General features: G+C 42.2%; 2 protein-coding genes across 2 annotated transcripts in view; both read left to right on the forward strand.

Moving 5' to 3' along the window:
• The window catches only part of LOC307201976 (vomeronasal type-2 receptor 26-like), a 237,745-nt gene that overhangs the window by 103,683 nt on the left and 110,865 nt on the right, over positions 1–23,197 (forward strand). The gene's annotated exons all lie outside the window — the stretch shown is intronic.
• LOC307202031 (olfactory receptor 4D5-like) lies at positions 19,741–20,676 on the forward strand (the record flags this gene model as incomplete). Its single annotated transcript, XM_079951651.1, has 1 exon — positions 19,741–20,676. The coding sequence occupies one exon, from the start codon at positions 19,741–19,743 to the stop codon at positions 20,674–20,676; it is 936 nt and encodes a 311-aa protein (XP_079807777.1).

Consider the following 23,197-nt stretch of genomic DNA (forward strand, 5'->3'; position numbering starts at 1 on the left):
AACTCTTCTTGATGCTGCTAGCAGCCTAGAGAGAGTGTACTGCCTGCTGTGTGGTCCCAAATGAGGTAATTAAAAATCGAAGAGGCTTAGAAGCTGTTTTAAAAGATCTTATCTGCTGCATAATATGTTGGGCTTCCCCTGCCCCACTTGGGAGAAGATCTGATGCTAGTAAATATTGGTGTGTTTTATTTGTTTTGTATCAGAACCCTTCAAGGGTCTCCCATGTTCCCATCTCCTTTTCACAACAACTCCGTGAGCTAGCATGGCCCAAGGACAATAACCTACATAACCCAGTGGGCGCAGCATGACTGGGTTGGGATTTGAACTCACATCTCCCTTAAGAATGAACCAGTGAGATGTGATGGAGGTTAGTCCATGAGGAGGAATGGGGCACTGTCCCACCAACCACAATCTGCCCTCAGCCAGCCTCCACATGCCTCCCTTCCAACTTCACAATGAGTCCAGGGGGGCACTATCTGTTGGCTTCCTCCTTCATAGTCTCCATGTAGACCCCAGGGACTTCCTGCTCCCATCTCTTCTACTGTCACCTGCCAGATTATGCATTTTCTCAGAAGTGGGAAGAAAAAAAAACCCATGTCCTCAGCTTAAAAACCCAGATGACTTTAGTACAGTGGTACCTCAGGTTACATATGCTTCAGGTTACATATGCTTCAGGTTACAGACTCCGCTAACCCAGAAATATTACCTCGGGTTAAGAACTTTGCTTCAGGATGAGAACAGAAATTGTGTGGTGGCGGTGCGGCGGCAGCGGGAGGTCCCATTAGCTAAAGTGGTACCTCAGGTTAAGAACAGTTTCAGGTTAAGAACGGACCTCCAGAATGAATTAAGTTCTTAACCCGAGGTACCACTATAGTTAACCCAATGTACCACTGTGCCAATCTCAAGAGGATGTATCCAATACTGCCCCATCTCCGATGTATTGATCATGACATACAGTGGACGCTCAGGTTGTGAACGTGATCCGTGCGAGAGGCACATTCGCAACATGCAGCGTTTGCAACCCACCTTGTGCGGGTCATGATTCGGCACTTCTGCGCATGTGCAAGCGCCGAAACCCGGAACCCGGAACCCGGAAGTAACCCATTCCGGTACTTCCAGGTTTCGGAGGGTCCGTAACCTAGAAACGTGTAACTCGAAGTGTCTGTAATCCACGGTATGACTGTATATACAAATAAAACCTTCAAACTTGTTATTTCATGACCATTTCTTCCGGGCTGTTTGACGTGTTTTCAACTCTGCCATGAATTGCATTCAGCAACACTCCAATGAAACAGTAAAACTGAGCAATTTAATAAAGCAGTTATGATCAAGATGGCAGCAGCGCTATTTTCACTAGCAGAAATGGAGCTCACACATACTACTTCAGGGAAAGGGCTTCCTTCAACATTAGTCATACTCAGAGGGGACCCATTGAAATTAATAGCCCTAAGTTAGTCATCACTATTAATTCCAACAGGTCTTTTTCAAGTATGACTAACATTAGATGCAATGCAAAATGTTTGTGCAGTGTCCCTCCTTGATACTCAGGTGGGAGCATTCAGAAATGTTCTTTCTTCACCCTGTCATCCAGAATTTTATCATCAGCTCATGGGTATGGAACTTCAGACCTAGGGGCTAAATGTGGCCCTCTAGGCCTTTCTGCCTGGCCTTTGGAACGTTCCCCGGGCAACACACACCTCCTTAGGCCATGCCCTTCACTTGCTCTGCTTCATGCACAGAATGTTTTGGCCTGGCAAGAATGCATCTTTGAATTCTGACAATGCATTTTGGATGCCTGGATGGAGGATAGAAAGGGGTCTGTGAGTGTGTGTGGAAACTAACCTACCCTCAGGGCTGGAGTCGTAGGCAAGTCAGCATAAAAGACGCAGGGCTTTCTTGTTAGTGAAGCTAACTTTTTATTCAAGGAAATAAAGAATCATGGATCCAATGTGTGGATGGGGAAGGGTCATGATCAATGGTGGAGCATCTGCTTTGCTTGCAGAAGTTCCCAGGTTCAATTCCCAGCATCTCAGTGTAGACAACACAGAACTATTTGGACCAATGGTCAGACTTTCTACAAAGCAGCTTTCTATGTTCCTGAACAGTTGCAAGCCATGCCACATTTTCCTGTGGGTCTCATTTGTTCTTGATGTTTTAAATAAATTGGAGACTGTTTTCAGGAGATGCATTCCCCATCTGCCCACATTCCTTGAGGCCAGCACATCAGCCGTATCAAAGCAGTCTGATGTAACAAGAAGTCAGTGATGCAATAGGGGCTCCTCTGCCTTTGTTACCTACCTGCTTGCTCTGCCTGCCCTTGAACCACACGTGGTAATCCATGGGATGTCCTTGTGCAACAAATTGGATGAGCCCCCTGCAATAGAGCTCTATGAATCCTCTGTGAACATCCTAGCAACCTTTTCTGAAAATTATTGACAAAGGTGTCAAAACTCCGGGGAACGCTTGCTACTGTTGAATGCCCCAGAGGGTAATTAAAAATAATGATTCAAGAAATTTTGGGAAATATTCAGCTCCAGAACAGTTCAGCATGTGCAAATATGGAGATTTGAGAGATTTCCCTATTGGGGCACCATATATAGCACCCTTCCAATATACCTGATGAGCAGGCCCACCCTCTTTCTGAACCACTCTTGACCTTTCCTGCATCCAGTATTTTTTACCATGGGTTCCTTCTGTATTTGCCAGCTATCACATCTAATCATTTGTAGAAGCATGGGGAATGAATTTTCCCCCAACCACTGTGCTCAGAATAACGTTATGAAAATAGGAAGTTGTCTTACTCTAAGCCAGACCATTGGTCCATCTTGACAGTATTGCCCATGTTGATATGGCACCTGCTAACCAGGAGCTGCCAGGGATTGAACTAGGAGTTCTACCTATCTATTGCATGGTTGTGATGCAGAGATACAACAGAAACTGTAACCAAGAAAAATAAAACTAATCCAGCCAGTATTTTTTTGGTGTTTTTTTTTTTTTTTTGCAGGGGGGATATAATAGTACTTCAACATTCCCAGTTTCTTTAAATAAGTTCTCTCAATTAGAAGGAAAATATTGATACTGTTTTGATTTTGATTTTATTTGTTACTTATATTTATTCTGCTGGTGGATAAGCTTCCAAATCTCATTTAAATTTTGCTTTAGAAGAAATCCAGTGACAACATATGGCTATTGTCCTAATGCATATTGAAGAGTTGCAGATAAAGCTTTAAGTTAGACATCTGGAATACATATTGGCCCAGTGACAATATTTTAATGACTTTTCTTTTTAACAGAAAAGATTCTGTGAGACATGGAGTAAAGATGAGAGAGAAATTTGGTTTTGCTCCCATTTCACATTTTAATGCTCCTAATTTGCATTTACCAACGCAATACATGAACCAAAACACAGCTCTCCTTTGACATCAATACTTCTCCAAATGTTGCAATGTAGTTCTTGAACCAAAAACATGTGTGCAAAAAATGTGTACATTCATGAGAATAGCATATAAAAATGCATTTTATTAAGCTTCCAAAAATGTACATATTAAGAGAAACAAAAACTAAAACACTGACCAATTATTGTGAGGACTTTGCAAACTGATATGGGAATGTTGTGAAAAATGAGAAACTGAGAGGAACCACAAATAACAGATTTGTTCAACCCTAGAATGAAGAGAATTTGGGTTTGAGCCGGGCAAAGTGAATCACACTTCAATCCTACTGATATTAATGTAACTAGAACCAAACCCCAAAAGTTGTAGATCCACATTCTCATATTAACTTTCCAGTTAACATTACAATTTCATAATACTATATCAGTAATAGTTTCAGGTGTTTATTTTCTTCTTGTTACTCCTTATTAGCTGCTCTCTTCTGTTCAGTTCAGGCCTCAAAAGAATTATGTATACTTTGGGGAAAAAGATGCAGCCCAACAATCCAGCGCTGGAGGCCAAGATGGAGAAAATTTCTGCAGCCACCATGTATTTCCCTTTGGTGCTTAGATAAGCTGGAACAAAAGAGACCCACACACTGAAAAACACCAACATACTGAAGGTGATGAACTTGGCTTCATTAAAAGTATCCGGCAGCTTCCGAGCAAAGAAAGCTAAAGTGAAGCTGACCAAAGCCAGCAATCCCATGTAGCCAAGAATATAGTAGAACATGTTGGTTGATCCTTCATGGCATTCCACAATGATTTCTTCAGGCAAGGAGTGCATGTCCAAATTTGGGAAAGGAGGGTCAGCACATAGCCATATCATGCAAATACTTGCTTGAATACTTAAGCAGCAGAGAACAAGAGAGACTGAAAACCGGTTCCCAATCCATTTCCTTATCTGGGATGTAGGCTTCGTGGCCATGAAAGCCAGAACCACAGTAAGAGTTTTTACCAAGATGGAAGAAATGGACATGGAGAAGACTACTCCAAAAGCTGTTTGTCGTAGATAGCAAGTCAGCAACTGGGGATGGCCAATGAATAGCAAGGAACACAGGAAGCAGAGCAGGAGGGAGATGAGAAGAGTGTAGGTGAGGTTCTCGTTGTTGGCTTTGACGATGGGAGTCTTCCTATGTTTGATGAAGATTCCAAGCACCAGAACTGTGGCTGCAGAAAAAGTCAGAGCCAAAATGGCCAAGCTGATGCCCAAAGGTTCAACAAAAGATAGGAAGTGTAGATCCTTTGGAAGGCATCCATTTTTATTGGAGTTTGGATACAGAGCTTCTTGACAAGCGAAACAGTCATCCATGTCTGGGGGGTGGAATGGACAAAGAAATGAAGAGATATGATCTCTTTAACTCCAACATACCATAACTGTTTTGCCATTGTAACATGCCATAATTGTTTTATTTCATGCTGAAGGAAACAACTAGATTTTCTTTCAAAGGCAGAATCCAACAAACTCATCTGATCAGTGCAAAGATTTACCCTTGCACAATGGGACTTCCACCTTCTCTTCTCCCTGGGTGTGCCCTGTAGTTTCCTCAGATCTGCTCCAGAGGGTTGTGGGAATTCCCAAGATTTGATTTAGGGTGCATGGGGAGGAGGGAGGATGGGGTAAGTTCTATGGTGCAAGCATAAATCTTTACACTAATTGAACATGTCAGATAATGTCCAGGGTCTGGTTATGCCTATACAATCAGCATGAAGCATCATCATGCAGCAACTCCCTTGGAGATCCTTCAAAATGCAGGTCAGAATCAGAACAAATAAAGACATAGCTTTCTTAGAATTATTTCTGAACTGGCTTTGAGCAAAGAGAAGTCTGGCCAACTAAAGTATATGCCACAATACATATGTTAGTCTTGACATAACCCAAAGATCCTGCTGTTTGTGCTGACAGAGGGCAATAAACAACAGAATTATTAAATTCTAAAGGCAAATTATGATTCAGTTATCTTCTAAGTGGCAGAAAGTATAACAGGCAATGGAAAATGTGAAGAAATCTCATTGTTTTTCTGTTAAAGGTAAATTAAGTGTGTTCAAGTCCACGCAATGGGGCGAGCTCCTGTTGCTCTGTCGCAGCTCCTGTCAACCCAGCATTTCAAAAGCATACCAGTGCAAGTAGATAAATAGCTACCACTACATCAGGAAGGTAAACAGCATTTCCATGCACTCTGGCACTCGTCATGGTTTCCCATTGCACAAGAAGCAGTTTAATCATGCTGGCCATATGACCTGGAAAAGCTGTCTGTGGACAAACGCTGGCTCCCTTGGCCTGAAGTGAGATGGGCACTGCACCCCATAGTCAGGTTTGACTGGACTTAACCATACAGAGGCCCTTTACTTTTTTTTAAAGGCCTGGGAGTCCCTACCTGTGTTATAAAGTTTGTTGGAACCTGTTATGAGACTTTATGGGGAAGGATGGGAAATAAATCTAATAAAAATAAAATAAGGGAGGGAGGGAGGGTGGGAGGAAGAATTGAAATGAATCAGAACTGAGCTATTTTGCTTATCCTACTATGCTTTTCTGCACTGAGCATTGCACATCCTACCCTTGTTGTCAGACATCTTCCCTTTTGGGCATGGAACACAATCATAGCAACAAAATGGCTGTCCTTCCTTCTTTGTTCTTCTGTAGCCCGGATGGCAGTTGTCATTGCACAAAGAAAGAGGCAGAACCTACACACACACACACACACAGAGAGAGAGATAGATAGAGAGAGAGAGAGATAGATTGTATTTTCTCCTCTAGGGAGGGACCATAGTTTAGCACTACACATTGGTACATAATGAAACCAGGTTCACTTCATGGCATTGCCATTTACAAAGATGCTGTTCCTAGTTGGAATCCACAAATAATAAAGAGCAGAAAGTTGAAGATCAGGACCACAGACAGCTCTCTTTAAATAGATATGCAGGTTTAGGCTGCATATGAGAACTGCCTAGAAGCACTAGCCTGGATCTGACTGAAACTTTATATCAGGGGTGTGGATTGAAACCTCCTTCAGCCAAAGGACTGCATTCCTTTCTGGGCAGCCTTCTGAGGGCCACATGCTGTTGGTGGGTGGAAACTTTGTTTAGCTTTGCACAATACACACACATACCAAGTTTTCCATGCTTCATCCAAACAAGGTGCCTTATCAGAGTTCAATGGCACATTCCAGCCAAGCAGAAAACTGAAGTAGAGCCAGTGAGCAGGTTGGGTTGGAGAAAGTAAGCTCCAAAAGCCCCAATTAGCCCCTGGGCCTGAGATTTCCTGCCCCTGTTAATAAAGTCCTGCAGAAGGAGAAGAAGATGAACAGGAGGAGGAGGAGAAGGAGGAGGAGGAGGAGGAGAAGTTTGGATTTGATATCCCACTTTATCACTACTCTGAGGAGTCTCAAAGTGGCTAACAATCTCCTTTTCCCTTCCTCTCCCACAACAAACACCCTGTGAGGTGAGTGAAGCTGAGAGACTTCAAAGAAGTGTGACTAGCCCAAGGTCACCCAGCAGCTGCATGTGGAGGAGCAGGGAATCGAACTTGGTTCACCAGATTACGAGTCTACCGCTCTTCACCACTACACCACACTGGTGTTGATAGCCTCACTGGATAGTGCCTGCTTGGATATTTCAAAGATTTTGCAGTTTAATATGCAGATGTAGACTCAAACAAGGTTAATGAGCCCCCTTCAGCACAAGGATGAGGTGATCTTCTGAAGTTTACTATACAGCGGAAAGGAGCAGCCAAGCATACTAGGACTCAATTTCATGACTTTAAGAAAGCCGACTTCATAAAACTTAGGGAAGTGCTGGGTGAGATCCCATGGACAGTAATACTAAAAGGAAAGGGAGTTCATGATGGCTGGGAGTTTGTTAAGAGGGAGATAGTAAAAGCACAACTTCAGGCAATACCAATGAGATGGAAACATGGAAGGTGCCTAAAGAAGCCAGGGTGGCTATCTAAAGAACTTTTAACTGAGTTAAGCTTAAAAAAGGATGTGTACAAAAAATGGAAAAGGGGGGAAACCACCAAAGAGGAATTCAAACAAATAGCCAGCACGTGTAGACACAAAGTCAACAAAGCGAAAGCACAGAATGAACTCAGGCTTGCTAGAGAGGTTAAAAGCAACAAAAAAGGCTTTTGTGGGTATGTCCGTAGCAAAAGGAAGAACAAAGAAACAGTGGGGTCACTCAGAGGAGAAGATGGTGAAATGCAAACAGGGGACACAGAAAGGGCTGAACTCCTCAATGCCTTCTTTGTCTCAGTCTTCTCCGTTAAAAAAAACAATGCCCGACCTGAAGAATTTGGAGCAAATGATTCAGCAGAGGAAACACAGCCCAGAATAACTAAGGAGATAGTACAAGAATACTTGGCTAGTTTAGATGTATTCAAGTCTCCAGGGCCAGATGAACTGCATCCAAGAGTATTAAAAGAACTGGCAGATGTGATCTCAGAACCACTGGCAGTCATCTTTGAGAATTCCTGGAGAACAGGGTAAGTCCCGGCAAACTGGAGGAGGGCAAATGTTGTCCCTATTTTCAAAAAGGGCAAAAGAGAGGACCCAAATAATTACCGCCCAGTCAGTCTGACATCAATACCAGGGAAGATTCTGGAGCAGATCATTAAGCAAACAGTCTGTGAGCACCTAGAAAGGAATGCTGTGATCACCAATAGTCAGCATGGATTTCTGAAAAATAAGTCATGTCAGACTAACCTGATCTTGTTTTTTGACAGAATTACAAGCCTGGTAGATGAAGGGAACGCAGTGGATGTAGCCTACCTTGATTTCAGCAAGGCATTTGACAAGGTGCCCCATGATATTCTTGTAAAGAAGCTGGTAAAATGCGGTCTTGACTATGCTACCACTCAGTGGATTTGTAACTGGCTGACTGACCAAACCCAAAGGGTGCTCATCAATGGTTCCTCTTTATCCTGGAGAAGAGTGACTAGTGGGGTGCCACAGGGTTCTGTCTTGGGCCCAGTCTTATTCAACATCTTTATCAACGACTTGGATGATGGACTCAAGGGCATCCTGATCAAATTTGCAGATGACACCAAACTGGTAGGGGTGGCTAAGACCCCAGAGGACAGGATCACACTTCAAAACGACCTTGACAGATTAGAGAACTGGGCCAAAGCAAACAAGATGAATTTTAACAGGGAGAAATGTAAAGTATTGCACTTGGGCAAAAAAAAATGAGAGGCACAAATACAAGATGGGTGACACCTGGCTTGAGAGCAGTACATGTGGAAAGGATCTAGGAGGCTTGGTTGACCACAAACTTGACATGAGCCAACAGTGTGACGCGGCAGCTAAAAAAGCCAATGCAATTCTGGGCTGCATCAATAGGAGTTTAGCATCTAGATCAAGGGAAGTAATAGTGCCACTGTATTCTGCTCTGGTCAGACCTCACCTGGAGTACTGTGTCCAGTTCTGGGCACCACAGTTCAAGAAGGACACTGACAAACTGGAACGTGTCCAGAGGAGGGCAACCAAAATGGTCAAAGGCCTGGAAACGATGCCTTATGAGGAATGGCTAAGGGAGCTGGGCATGTTTAGCCTGGAGAAGAGGAGGTTAAGGCGTGATATGATAGCCATGTTCAAATATATAAAAGGATGTCACATAAAGGAGGGAGAAAGGTTGTTTTCTGCTGCTCCAGAGAAGCGGACATGGAGCAATGGTTCCAAACTACAAGAAAGAAGATTCCACCTAAACATTAGGAAGAACTTCCCGACAGTAAGAGCTGTTTGACAGTGGAATTTGCTGCCAAGGAGTGTGGTGGAGTCTCTTTCTTTGGAGGTCTTTAAGCAGAGGCTTGACAACCATATGTCAGGAGTGCTCTGATGGTGTTTCCTGCTTGGCAGGGGGTTGGACTTGATGGCCCTTGTGGTCTCTTCCAACTCTATGATTCTATGATCTAGCACAAGGTCACAAATGGAGCTTTGTGGCGTGGATGGATTTGAACCTGGTTCTCCCCACTCCTGATCTGACACTCTCATCACAGCACCATGCTAGCTGGTGAAAAGCCAATCACATTCTCGTTAAAATGAAATGTCTAATACATTAAGTTTGTGCTCACAAATCACTAAACTACAAAAAAAATATCGCAAATTGAAATGTATATCATTATTTTTGTCAAGGCTTGCTCCTCGTATAAATTCAACAGGGAAAAGAGCAGACAGATCCTGGAACTGTTGACAAGATTCATATGTGCATAAAAACATTTTTGCAAGGGCTAAGTCCAGAGATTCAATAATATTGTATAGAATTAACCCAGCATTCTCAATATGCCTTAGAACTACTTTGATATCCTACCTGATTATACGCGCTGTGCCAGGTGATAATATCCTCATTAATAGTGAACTCTCTGCCTGGTGCTTGGGGATCCATCCTTCCTACCTTTACTCTTTTAAAAGATTTGTTTGGGAAAGTAACCCAGTTTATAATATCAAAGCCAGCTGTCAACACACCATTCTCATTGAAAGATATTGTGTTCCCAGCACTGTTATTAAATGAGATTGTCTGAAGAAAAGGGTGAAGCTGGAATGAAAGTGAAGAAGGCAAAATATAGATGTTAATGGAAAAGCGCATGTGGGACACACTTCCCTACTTGTCATGTGATACCACTTCATGACTGGATTACTAGAATGCTGTCTCTGTGGAGCTGCCCTTGGGCCTTGTTCAGAAGCTCCAGCTTTTGCAGGATCCAACAGCTGAGGCTGCTGATGGGGCAGACATCTGCTAGATCATCTACACTGGCTGCCCATAGGTTTTCAAGGCGTATTCAAGGTTTTGGGTTGACATACAAAGCTCTGAACTACTTGGACCCTGGATACCTTGAGGACCTCTTGTGTCCTTATATTCCAACTGAGATAATCCTGAGGAGCACTGTTGAGTCTTCTCTGTGTTACACTGGCCCAAGTGATCTCAACTAGAAGTTGAGCATTTACTGTCACCAGTCCCACCTGCAGAACACTCTTCCAGCTGTGATCCAGCAGGCACCCTCACTTTGGAATTTCAGGCACCTCTTGAAGATCTTTTTAGGCTGAGAGGGCTTTGCGGCCATTTGATTCTAGTTTTAACCTTATCTATGTTATTTATGTATTTATATATTTATACTGCTTGATTGTACAAAACCTCACATGGTGGTATAATGCTGTAAACCTAACAGATAGATAGGTAGATGATAGAAATAGATAGATAGATAGATGATAGAAATAGATAGATAGATAGATGATAGATAGATGATAGATAGATAGATAGATAGATAGATAGATAGATAGATAGATAGATATAGATAGATGATAGATAGATGATAGATAGATAGATAGATAGATAGATAGATAGATGATAGATAGATGATAGATAGATAGATATGGCAGTCTAGAAATACTTTTATAATTAAATAAATGTTCACACCCAAAATGGTGTAGCTATTTTTGAGGACATTAATTACCTGCCATGTATGCAGGATTTCAGACTCCATCATAGCTCCATTGGCCACTGCTCTACATTTGGATCTTGAGGAGTGCATGGAATGCAAAGCATGTGCTATGGCATACACAGCATTATAGATGCTGTAGCTCTGGCCAGTCATGCTCATTTCAAATAAAGGCCCAGGAAGGTTCTCCAGTTGTTCCTCCCCTGTGCAGTGTACCTCCATATCCTCTTCTCCAGAACCTGAAAGTAAACAGCTGAAAGCCTGCTCCCAGAAGACTCTAGTAAGAGTATCTCTTCTTGTTGAGTGGGGATTTAGACTTTGAAGGAAATGTTGAAATTCAGTCACCTCACTGGAGTGAATTGCTAAAGACAAGGCACCATGGAACAGATCTGTGTCAAATGCCCTTTGAAATGTCTGTAATTCAAAACTCCAGTGGGCAGTCATAATCCACACCTTGCCAGCATACACACCTCCCATATATGTCTCAAGAGATAAATAGCAGTTCAACCCAAGCATGGTCTGAATGTCTGCATTTACAATAAAGACACTGAATGTGGTGGTCTTACTTAAGAAAAAGATCTCATTCTTTGTGATATCAAAGTCGTTCACCATGTCTGAAAAGTATTTCATGATGGGTATTCTGTAAGTCAAGGCAGTGCAGATGCCATTCAGGGAAAGCTTTGCTATCAAGTTCTGCAAAAAAGTTTCACCTTTCTCGTCAGCTGTTGCAATGAGCCCGACCCAGTTCCACTGGAAATGCAGAAGTAGTTGCACAATCCCTTCGTACTGATATGCTTCATTGGGGACCATTTGGTATAAGAAAGGGAGCTTGGCTCGATCATTCACTGTTGGAGCAAATAAACTATAAGTGACCTAAGAAAAACAAGGAGCGGAGTGTGTGTTTTCAGCTGGGGTAGAGATTGTTTCACATTCATCATCACACACTCATCTTCACTACACTAGGCAAAATCTCACATTAAAAGCCTGCTGGGATTGAAATGTTTCCAGTTTCTTTATGACTGAAATGCAGGAAAGGGAAAACCTCAGAAATCCTTAGAGGGGTGCTCCAGAGCTGCATCTCAAGTTCATTCACTTAAGGCAGGGGGCTGGTACAGCAAAAAAGGTCCATATTGCCTTCTGGGCAAAGTTCCATGGGCCACATACCAGTGAGGGGTGGATCGAGAAGCAAAAGTGTGAGAAGCAATGATATATATTCATATATGTCATTGCGTTTATAAATGCAATTACTTGATATATGTTTTGTTGTATTGTGGAATCATTTGGAGATGCTTTGTAGGAAGCTATTCATAAATGAAATGAAACATCACCACCACCACCACCACCACCAATTTATCTTTGTAAAATAGTCTACATTCTTCACACACTCCTTTGTCCTCCATCCAAGCAAAGAAGAGGCTTTGCCAGAGTCGTTGGACAGCACATACCATTTTAGAATTGTTTTTGTTCGTGTCTTATTGTTGCATTTGTAGTCTAGCTGTAAATCACTTTGGTCCTTTCTGTAAGAGTTCAGTGAACTCCACTCATTGCAGACAGCCAAGGAAAGTAGACAAAGAAGCTCTGACCGAGTCTTTATTCAGTATTCACAGCAAGGGGCATAGGTATGCTCCAACTGAGCTCCTCCTCCCTCACTTCTTAGCAACAGCACTTACCATTACGGTGGCTAATTGTCTCTGAGTCCTTTGTTCTTCCACTTTCAGTGCATGCCAGGTTATGGGAGAAGGGGGCTCAGGAATGCTTTCCAGTGATAATGTATCAGCTGGCTGCTCTGTCTCTGTCTCCCCCTTATCTTCTCCCTACACCTCCCAACTCTTCTGTTCACCTGTCTCTGATCTGTGACCTTCCTCAAATCACTGCTGTAAATCAATACTGCCTTCCTCTTCTCTGGAAGGTTCAAGAGGAGGGGGGGACGATCTCCACCACTCCTCCTCGGTCCAGTCCCCCTCAGTCCAATCCCTGACACTTTCTTTTAGTGGGAAGTGCTGTATAAATTTAATAAACCTAACCTAAACTAGTGATGAATCCCCCATATACCATGCATGTGACCTACCTGTGGAGTCTTGTAAGTGCCTAAGATAGTGGCTATGTGGAGGGAGGTTTCCAAGTCCAGCCCCCCAATGATGGCTACCATCTTCTTCTCAGTGTCACAGGTGTAGTTGGGCACAATCTTATCCTGACCGCAGAGAAGCTTCAAGGTGTTCTGGTAAGTCATCTTTGCATCAAAGTAGTTCTCATAGACATGGAAACCCAAAGTGATGTTGGGTAAGAGCTCAGAGTTCTCACTGATCTCCTTCACAGCAAACACCAAGGAGATGACATGCTGGTAGTTCTTTGGCACTGATCTGCAAGAAGAATCACATGTCAATTTTTGCTCTCTGCGAGCCCCTAAAGAAGAAGAGACAAAGGTAGAAACTGTCATTACCAAACCGAGCAGTCTTATCAGTGTCTCTATCTTAATCAGCATTTGTTTGTTTGTTTGTTTGAACAATTTTGATACTGCTTAATGCTGTAATTTCTGAGCAGTGTACAACAAGATTACAAAATGAAATGAAATCAATGAAAAGTAACCATAAAAGTGATATTAAAATGTCCACTGATTATTTACTTATTTATTATTTAAAGTCTTCACTGGGGAAGGAGGCTATCTAATTTCAGTAAAGAAGAAGTTCCACAGGTCTACCATATTGATTACACAGCTTCTGCAAAACCATGGGTAAGACACTAGCAGTGTCTGCACCAAAGACCTCAGGATGTAATTTAGTCCCACTCCCAAAGAACTGCTGTCTCCAAGTGCCTTTACTTACGCAAGTCCCTCTATCTGCTTCATTTGGGGTGGTCCATTGAACATTATGCTATCTGAGAAGAATAAGAGTTGAGAAGCAATTCCACCAATGATGAAGCTACTTGGTTGATAATACTGGTGCTGGATATGGACTGGATTGTCCAAAGTGCACATTGACAGATTTGCCTTACTGTATCTTTGAGGCTGAATAACTAGAAGAAACAGGAAGAGACCAAGCATTCTGGGGGGGGGGGCAAACCCCTTTCTCCTGACAATAGTCCTGCAGTTTCCAACACAAACGTCACTGAGGTAGCAAACCTGCACCTGGGTTAATCATTTCACCTTCTGGGTGGGAAATCACATGGAAAACTATCAAAGGACTTTGCCCACAAACTATAAAGCATGGAGAAAAAACTTCCAGAGTCCCTCCCCACCCAGTTCTGTATGGCAAAAGGGCATTTTATATAAGCCTTCAGGGTTGGTTATTGATGTTGACTATAATCTCTCCAAAGTCTGTTGAGAACCGCCAAGATTGGGAGTGAACAAGATGGGGAGTACATTCAGATAATTACAGGATTCATAATCTTCTCTCCAGAGGCACACTGTGTAAGAAAACATGTTTGTCTAAGTATGCTGCATCTCTTCTCTCGGAAGTGACAGGAGGGTCACTTGTGCTCAGTTTCACTCAATTGTACCTTAATGACCTTGGATGGAACCAGAGAGGAGGTGACCATTTCTGGAAGCATATGTTACATTGCTCACATTATTGATCCCCTTTGGGAAGAGGAACCTGTGGGCCACCAGATTTTGTTGGACTCCAACTCCCATCATCCCTGACCATTGTCTACACTACCTGAGGATGATGGCAGTTGGGGTTCTCATGGAGGGCCGCAAGTTTTCCATCCCCACTGTAAGGCTAGAGTCAAATGAATCATTAGATTTCTGAAGTATCAACAGTGTTCATGTTAACTATTCAGAGGTGTGAGTTGATGTATCACAGGTTTGCCCCCACTGTCAGAATGGCCAGTGGCTGTGGGTAAACAGCAGCAAGAAGGTTATTGGCTTCATGTCTTGTTTGTAATCACCAAGGGAAAATAGAGTGCTAGACTAGATGGGCCATTGGTTCAATCCAGTAGAATTGCTCTTACATTCTTAATCACATCAATTCACATGGTCCTGGAAGTCCAAAAACCAGTGTGATGGTCATTCTCTCTGTTGCATGTCTGATAATAAAAAGGTGGGGCTCCAATTCAAAGTCCAATACTTAATATTAAAAGACCTAAATGGCTTGGCACCAGGAGACCTGAAGGAACACCTCCTCCTATATATACCTCTTTGGACCTTATGCAGTTGGTAAACCAGGGAAAGTGCCTCCTTTGTGGTGGTGCAGTTTTTGGAATGCCCTTCCCAAGGAAAGACATATAACCTGTCACTGGGGGTGTTAAGTTGTGGGTGAACATATCAGACGACACAGCGATTCTTCAAACAGCTCTTGTTTATTCACAGGCCAGGACAGAACTCCACTGAAGGGCTCAGTCAGCCTGCTTATATAGAGCTCCAGTACCACGTTACTGTAACAACTTTCTAAAACTATCCAATCACTGAATGTCACTTTCGATCCTTCATTTGAATAACTATCTACAGTATCCCCTTGCTGGTCCAGGGTGAGAACTTCAGTACATAACAGGGCGGACAATGAGAGCTTGTTCATTAAGGACAACTGCTTCATTGCAGAGGGATAACAGGTGGCGAGAGGAATGTTAAACCGTCCCTCCCTGCACATTGTGGTCCCAATAAAAAAAAAAGTCCCTTAATACTTAAAAAAGAACCAAACATATTCCATGTTTTCCTTTTAGCAAAATATGTTATTTGACTTTAGAATGTTTCTCATCACACAAGGTACAAATTGTCTCCATTGACAACTATGGTGGTTTAGGATGATGCAAAAAGTCTTGTACATGTGCATAAACTGAGCTTTCTGACACACAGAATAATGCACCCTCCCTGTACTCTTACCCTCTTGAGGACATGAAGTTCCTTTCACTTCCTGTCTGCAAATGAGCACCGCACAGTCACAAATTAATAATTCCCTTTGCAACAAAGCTCTGGGATATGGTGTCACTAACTTCTCATGAACTATTCATTCATTGTGCTTATACTTGTTTCCTTTGCCTTCAGAAGTGATATATCAGCAGCCACAAACATATTCCATCTTGGTGGAGTCTCTGTGTGGTAGGACCAGGAAATGTAACAGTTCCACACTCCTAAATGAAGCTGCAAGTTAGATTGAAGACCACCAGGACAATGGAGGTAAATGCCTGCAAACCAAAGTCAATTAAGACATTCCCATGGCTTACTACAGCATTTCTAATGGCTGTGCTAGTTGCTGAGGCTGTTGGATAGAATTATTGCCTTGGCAGACCTTGACCTGAAGCAGCTAGTGAAGAGAACCTGAGTAAGCACTCTTGTTTTGTAGACTTAAAATATGTAGGTGGGAGTCGTGTGTGTGGAATTGTGTCATGTAAGGCAGGTGTTAGCCCATCTCTGATGTAAAACAATACTTTGTTGAATGGACATCCAGGTCAAAAACAGCATGGCAAGATGAAACCTGATGAAATCAAGTAGTTTGTGTATTTATTTATTTGCAATTATTCTATACTTCCAAAATGAAGAAAAAATCACAGCATAATAGCATAAAATCAACAATAACATAGCACCGTAGAGGCCAACTGAGTTGTTTTAGGTAGACCAACACGGCCACCTACTTGAATATATATATATATATATATATATATATATATATATATATATATACAGTGGTACCTCTGGTTATGTACTTAATTCATTCCAGAGGTCCATTCTTAACCTGAAACTGTTCTTAACCTGAGGTACCACTTTAGCTAATGGGACCTCCCGCTGCTGCTGCACTGCTGCCACATGATTTCTGTTCTCATCCTGAAGCAAAGTTCTTAACCCAAGGTACTATTTCTGGGTTAGCAGAGTCTGTAACCTGAAGCGTCTGTAACCTGAAGTGTCTGTAACCTGAGGTACCACTGTAGGGGCATTACAAATGCTTACTATGTATCTTATCTGTCAATCAAATTGCTATTTATAATCAATATAGTCATGATGCAGAGGTGTAGGCAGAAGTTCACCCCTCTTTTCTTTGTTTTAAAAGAAAAACAACAGCAACCTTAGCTCCACCCTTCAAATTTTTATTTTTTATTTTTTTTAAGATAAGACAAAACTTTATTAGCATTACCCAATGGGCATAGCAACAGTAAAACATTACAGTATATGCAGAAAATGAAGTTTCATATATAAGAGCACAATTTAAAGTCCTGAATCAGCCGTCAGTTAGTGGCCCTTATTCTGATTGCCCCTGCTATGAACCTAGCCACCTTTGCTGTTATCTGCTCATTTTGATCTCATAGAAGAAAGGACCTTGTGGCAGTGGTTGAGCACCCTGGGATGGTTAGTACGAGTGGGGTGATGATTTCGTTCCTCAGGTTTTTGTAGAGAGTACAAGACAGGAGGACGTGTGCCGCTGTTTCGGTGCTACCATCTCCACAGGGGCAAAGACGTTTCTCAGGCGGAATCTTTTGGAATCAACCCTCAAGTACTGCAGGTAGCAAAACATCCAGTTTTACAAATGTAAAAGCACATCTGTATTTTGGGATAATACGTTTGTGCAGATATAGGGCCAGAGAATCAAAATGGAGAGGTGGAAAATGAACATACCAAGGGCAGATTTTCCTTCTAGTGGCCAGGTTATTCTGATGCTTGATATTTTTTGGACATTGACCAATTAGACTGTTTACTTTAGTAGGGCCCATAGTAAGTAGGCGTTGTGGGGATAGGCCACAAGAGTGAAGTTTTGGATAGATGGTTTTAAGCCAGGCACTTTTATGGGAGTCTTGAAGTACTAGGGCTAGTAAACCGGGGGGATTTGAGTTTAGGCAGAGCCAGAAGTTAAGAGTTCTTTGCCAGGTCTGTACTTCTACTGAAGGGAGACTTGCCTCCAGTCTCAATGATGCGTTTGGGACGCATGGCGGTACAGGAAAAAATCTGCCTTAGAAACTTTGATTGAACAACTTCCAAAGTGCTAAGATGGTTACCAGTCCAAATCTGAGCCCCGTATAGTAGCTGTGCTAGGGGTTTAGTTTGGAAGACTTCTAGGGCTGATGGTATATGTTAGCCACCCTTTGTATGGAAAAAGCGAGTCAAAGTCTTGGCACTCCCCATGACCCCGTAGACTGGAAGAAAAGGCCCAGATATTTGAAAGCATCGACCTGTTCGATTGGTTGATTGTCCATACACCAACTGTGGGGCCTATATTTTCTTGAGAAAACAATAACTTTAGTTTTCTGATAGTTTACGACCAGGTGTTCTCTCTGGCAATACACTGAGAATTCTCTTATCAATCTTTTTAGGACTATTTTTGTTTGGGATAAGAGGACCGCATCTTCAGCATATAATACTACAGTGATTGGTTTTGAGGCCAGTTTAGGGGCATGGAAATCTGGAGATGTTAGGCACTGGAGCATGTCATTTATGTATAGGTTAAGAGGGCCGAGCTAAAATGCATCCTTGCTTGACTCCCTTTGTGGCTGGTACAGATCCTGTAAGTTGGCCATTTGTAGAGCAACACACTTTCAGCACAGTGTCTTTATAAAGGCAGTTAATCAGATATAATAATCTTTTGTCTATGCTTGAGGTGTTCAGTTTAGCCCATAGTCTTACTCGTGAGAGTGAGTCAAAAGCAGCTTTCAAATCAACGAAAGCAGCATACAGCACACCGTGAGATTGCTTGGTGTACTTATCTATGAGGTGGGCTAGGACGAAGCAATGGTCTATAGTAGATCTGCCTTGTCTGAATCCTGCTTGCTCTTCCGCAAGGATAGCCTCACATCAATCCAGTTGATTAATTTATTGTGGAGGTGTTGTGCATATAATTTACTAACTGTAGGTAAGAGGCTGATAGGTCTGTAGCTGACCGGATCCGATGTGAGTGGCCTCTGATGTGGCACGGGGCAAATTTATCTTTCCCTCTGTCTCCGAAATGAGCATAGCAACCTGCAATCACAGTATCACCTTGTGGCTCAAGGTGCAAAGCAGATGCTCTACCATGGAGCCCTGATCCTCCCCTTAATGTTCAGGCTGTGAGTGTCATTGCTTATGTAACCAAAATAGCACCACTCATGAGAGGGAGGTACCAGAAGGCACAGAGTAACTTCAAAGTATTCGTGGCATTTTTGAAGGAAAGTATTCTAAGGGAAACGGACCCCAAAACTTCCCAGCGAGAACTGACCATTGTCATGGAATGCCCACGTGAAAAGGGGAAATATAAAATGGGAGGGGGTTGGAATGAAGTAGAAACACTGGAGATCAAAATAGCAGTTCTGCCCATTGCAATTTTGTTGCAGTTCCTATGTTTCAAGAATGAGAGCAAAACGAGTACAGTGTTACTTCCCGTTACAAACTTAATTCGTTCTGGAGGTCTGTTCTTAACCCAAAACCATTCTTAACCTGAGGCGTGCTTTTGCTAATGGGGCCTCCCGCTGCTGCTGCGCGACTTCCACTCGCATCCCAGAGCAAGGTTTGCTACCAGGAGACCTACTTCTGGGTAAGCGGAGCTCGTTACCCAAAGCATTTGTAAGGAGGATGGTATGTAACCTGAGGTTCCACTGTACTCAGAAATACTACCAGCTGCATACAGCCCACAAAGTGATGCTTTTTTCCGGACACACACACATCCAACCAATTCTATCAAGTTATAACTATAGATCAGTGGTAGAGTATCTGCACTCAGGAAGTTCTAAGTTTAATTCCCATCATCTCCAGGTAGGACTGAAACCCTGGGCAGCCACTGCCATCCCATGTGGACAATACTGAGGTGAATGGTACAATGGTCTGGACTGATATAATGCAGTTTCTTATGGTCCTACCAAAATGTGACAAAATGTTGTCCACAACATCAATGGAACAATTTTTCTTTATTTAATATTTTCTTCCATAGCTTTTATTGATAATTATCCTGTATTCTTTCAGAGTCCCATCAGTGGGGCCTCAACACACATGATGGAAGGAGAGAACAACACCACTGTGAGAGAGTTTGTATTTCTTGGGCTGACCAGCAAGCCAGAAGTGAAGGTCCTCTTGTTTGCTTTCTTCTTGGCTGTATATGGCACAACCATGCTGGGCAACCTCTTAATCGCTAGCCTAGTGGCTTATGCACCTATCCTCCATACCCCTATGTACTTCCTCTTAGGAAACCTCTCATTCCTTGATTTCTGCTACTCTAGCATAACTGCTCCTAAAATGTTGGCTGGTTTCCTATCAAAGACCAACACCATCTCTTATGTGGGTTGCATTTGCCAGATCTTCTTCTTCCACTTCATTGGCGGCATCAAGATCTTCCTTCTTGTCATCATGGCCTATGACCGTTACATTGCCATCTTCTGCCCATTGCGCTACATGGTCATCATGAATGGGGCAGTGTGTGGTGCCCTGGTATGTGCCTCCTGGACTGGTGGCTTTGTCCACTCCATCATCCAAGTGGCCATTATTACCCAGTTGCCCTTTTGTGGCCCCAACAAGCTGGACAACTTCTACTGTGATGTGCCACAGGTGGTCAAACTCGCTTGTACTAATACCTTTGTGGTGGAGCTACTCATGGTGTCCAACAGTGGCCTCGTGACTTTAATGTGCTTTGTGGTATTGCTTGTGTCGTACTCCATCCTTCTGGCCAAGCTCAGAGCAGGGTCTGCACCCAACCGGAGCAAAGCTATCTCCACCTGTGCTTCCCATGTCACTGTAGTGACCCTGATTTTTGGGCCTTGCATCTACATTTACATCCATCCCTTCCACAGCTTCCCCATGGACAAAGCCATCTCTGTTCTCTATACTGTCATCACTCCCATCTTGAACCCTTTCATTTATACCCTGAGGAACAAAGATTTCAAAGTTGCATTAGAAAAGCTCAAGGGAAAGAAGCAGAAGAAATTGACTCCCTGACAGACTTTGAAACTGACTCCCATTTGTATTGTGTATGGTTTCTTCACCATTCGAGGTGAAGCTGTGTGCAAATGACCATGTTGTGGAAATCAGACCATGAGAGAATCATTTGAAGCATATGCTGGGGCATCACTTTATTTTCTGATATGCGTATCAGGAGAGAAACCTTGTACACCTGTGCCATAGGTGTTCTGAACATTGTAAGTGCAAAATATTTATACAGAAGTTGACATACAACAAGCACACAAGTCACTTTCTCAAATATACTGGAAAATTACAAAAGTTGCAAGAAGTTACTCAAATAGATTTGCTCAGCAGCTTTCTTAGTGTTATGTGACAGTTTATAGTTATCCCCATCCTTTGTTTCATACAAATGTTAACTGTTGTGCGGAGCAAAGTTGATTTGTCAATTATCCAGAAGTCTAGGCCTTACTGATTTCTCCAGCAACCTCTTGATTTTCTGCACCCTGTTTGGGGGGAAAGAAATTGGGGCTGCCACATCCCAGAATTTTCTAAGGGATAGGAAAGCAATTCTTTAATGGTTTCTCAGGGTTTGGGGGCCCTCACCTTTCCAAGTGGCACTAAGAAATAGCTCCCTTCTTGTTTTACTGAGGTTACTTGTTTTCGACCACTGCTAGGGATAACAAGTATTTCTACACCACTTTGCATCCACCACAATTTCCCAGACCTAGCATCTTTCCAGGGAATTGTGTGTTTGTAGCGACATACAAAAAATTGCTACATAAGCAATGGCATTCACAGCCTGAACATTAAGGGAAGGGTTGTGGCACAGTGGGAGAGCATCTGCTTTCAAAACTGAAGGACCCTGGTTCAGTCACCATTAACGCTAGGTAGGGCATGGAACGAATCCCTGCCTGAAATCCTGAATGGCTGCTGTATAATACTGTACAATATTGTCTACATACATCAATATTGTAGGCAAAAATGATGGTGCCAAATATTTGGAGAATTTTAATGGCTCTCCTCTGAGCCAAACAAAATGATGTAATTATTATTCATAATACCACTTCACTAGAATGGTGTACAAAAGATGAACAGGTTAAAACTGTAATGATACACTGAGTGAAAGATTTTGAGTATGGTATACAATTTGCGGCATGGGAGAAGTTACGTAAATGTGATTTTAAAATTTACAGCATGTTGTACGTTTGAAAGAAAATTACATGAAAATGATGTATCAATTCTATCTAACTCCGAGTAAATTAGCAATGATGTATAAAACAGGATCAAATATGTGTTATGTGCAGAAATTCCAAGGGAACAGAAAAGATTATTTATGTATGCACTGACGGCTGTGTGGATGTTATTAGCCCAGAGCTGGAAAGAAGACAGAGGCCCTCCCAGAGAAGAATGGCAGATTAAGTTGATGGACTAAGCCAACATGGCAACAATGACCAGAAGAATCAGAAATCAGGATGACCAAGGCTTTAACAAGGAATGGGGAAAATTTATAATTTATCTTAAAAACCATTGTAAACAGTTAAAATCATTAGTGGGACTGGAATAACATAATGTTACAATGAACTATGGGCATAATGGAGATACACAAATTTGGATTAATATAAAAGATGCAGAAGGAAAGTATTAACAATAATACCCACAAAGGGGAGGAGGGAAGTCCAAGGGATTCTTGGGAATCTTGTTTTTATATATTATGTTATTATGTGAATGTAAATATTAATCTGGAAAATTAAATAAATAGATTTTTAAAATAATAGCAACAACAATAGTAACATCATCATCAACAACAACACCACTACAACTCCATGTATGTTTTTTGTTCCAAGGCTGAGATAGTTGGTTTTTTTAAAAATTTGCTTCTGCAATCCATTTTATGTTGTATTATACATTTCTGTTCTTCTAGGTTTTTATTACTATTATTATTACTGTAAGCTTCCTAGAAAACTTGGTTTCTCACATGCCGTAATTTTCCATGTATAAGACATCCCCATGTATAAGATGCCCCCTGTTTTTTTGGGATTCAAATTTAAGAAAATGGGGGGAGGTGGCACATGTCACAAAATCCACCTCTCGTCTGTCCTCATTCCACCAGAAGCTGCCAATGGCCCACCCAATTGCTGCAGTGTCAGCCAATCAACATCAGTCATTGATGCAGCAACCAATGACATGCCCAATAGCCAATGACAGCCACGGCAGAAACCAATCAAACGTCCATCCTATGCACTACCCATGTATAAGACCCTCACTTTCTAGCATAATTTTAAAGGGAAAAAAACTTAGTCTTATACATGGAAAAGCACGGTGTGTGTGTGTGTGTATTACTGTATTATTAAGAAACAGATGAACAAACAGCAAACCACTCTACTCTATTTCCCATTTCATCTTAATCCCAAACCAAACAGCTCCTGCTGAAATCTTAAACTACCAGTGCAAAGGTAAAGGTAAAAAAGGTAAAGGTGCAATCCTATGCAAAAGGGCACAAAATTGTATTTTAGGGGAATGTGTGTGTATATCTGCATCTACTGGTGAAAAGAACATA

The sequence above is a fragment of the Podarcis cretensis genome, assembly GCF_951804945.1.
Source record: "Podarcis cretensis genome assembly, chromosome: 13".
In the NCBI taxonomy this organism is placed as follows: domain Eukaryota; kingdom Metazoa; phylum Chordata; class Lepidosauria; order Squamata; family Lacertidae; genus Podarcis; species Podarcis cretensis.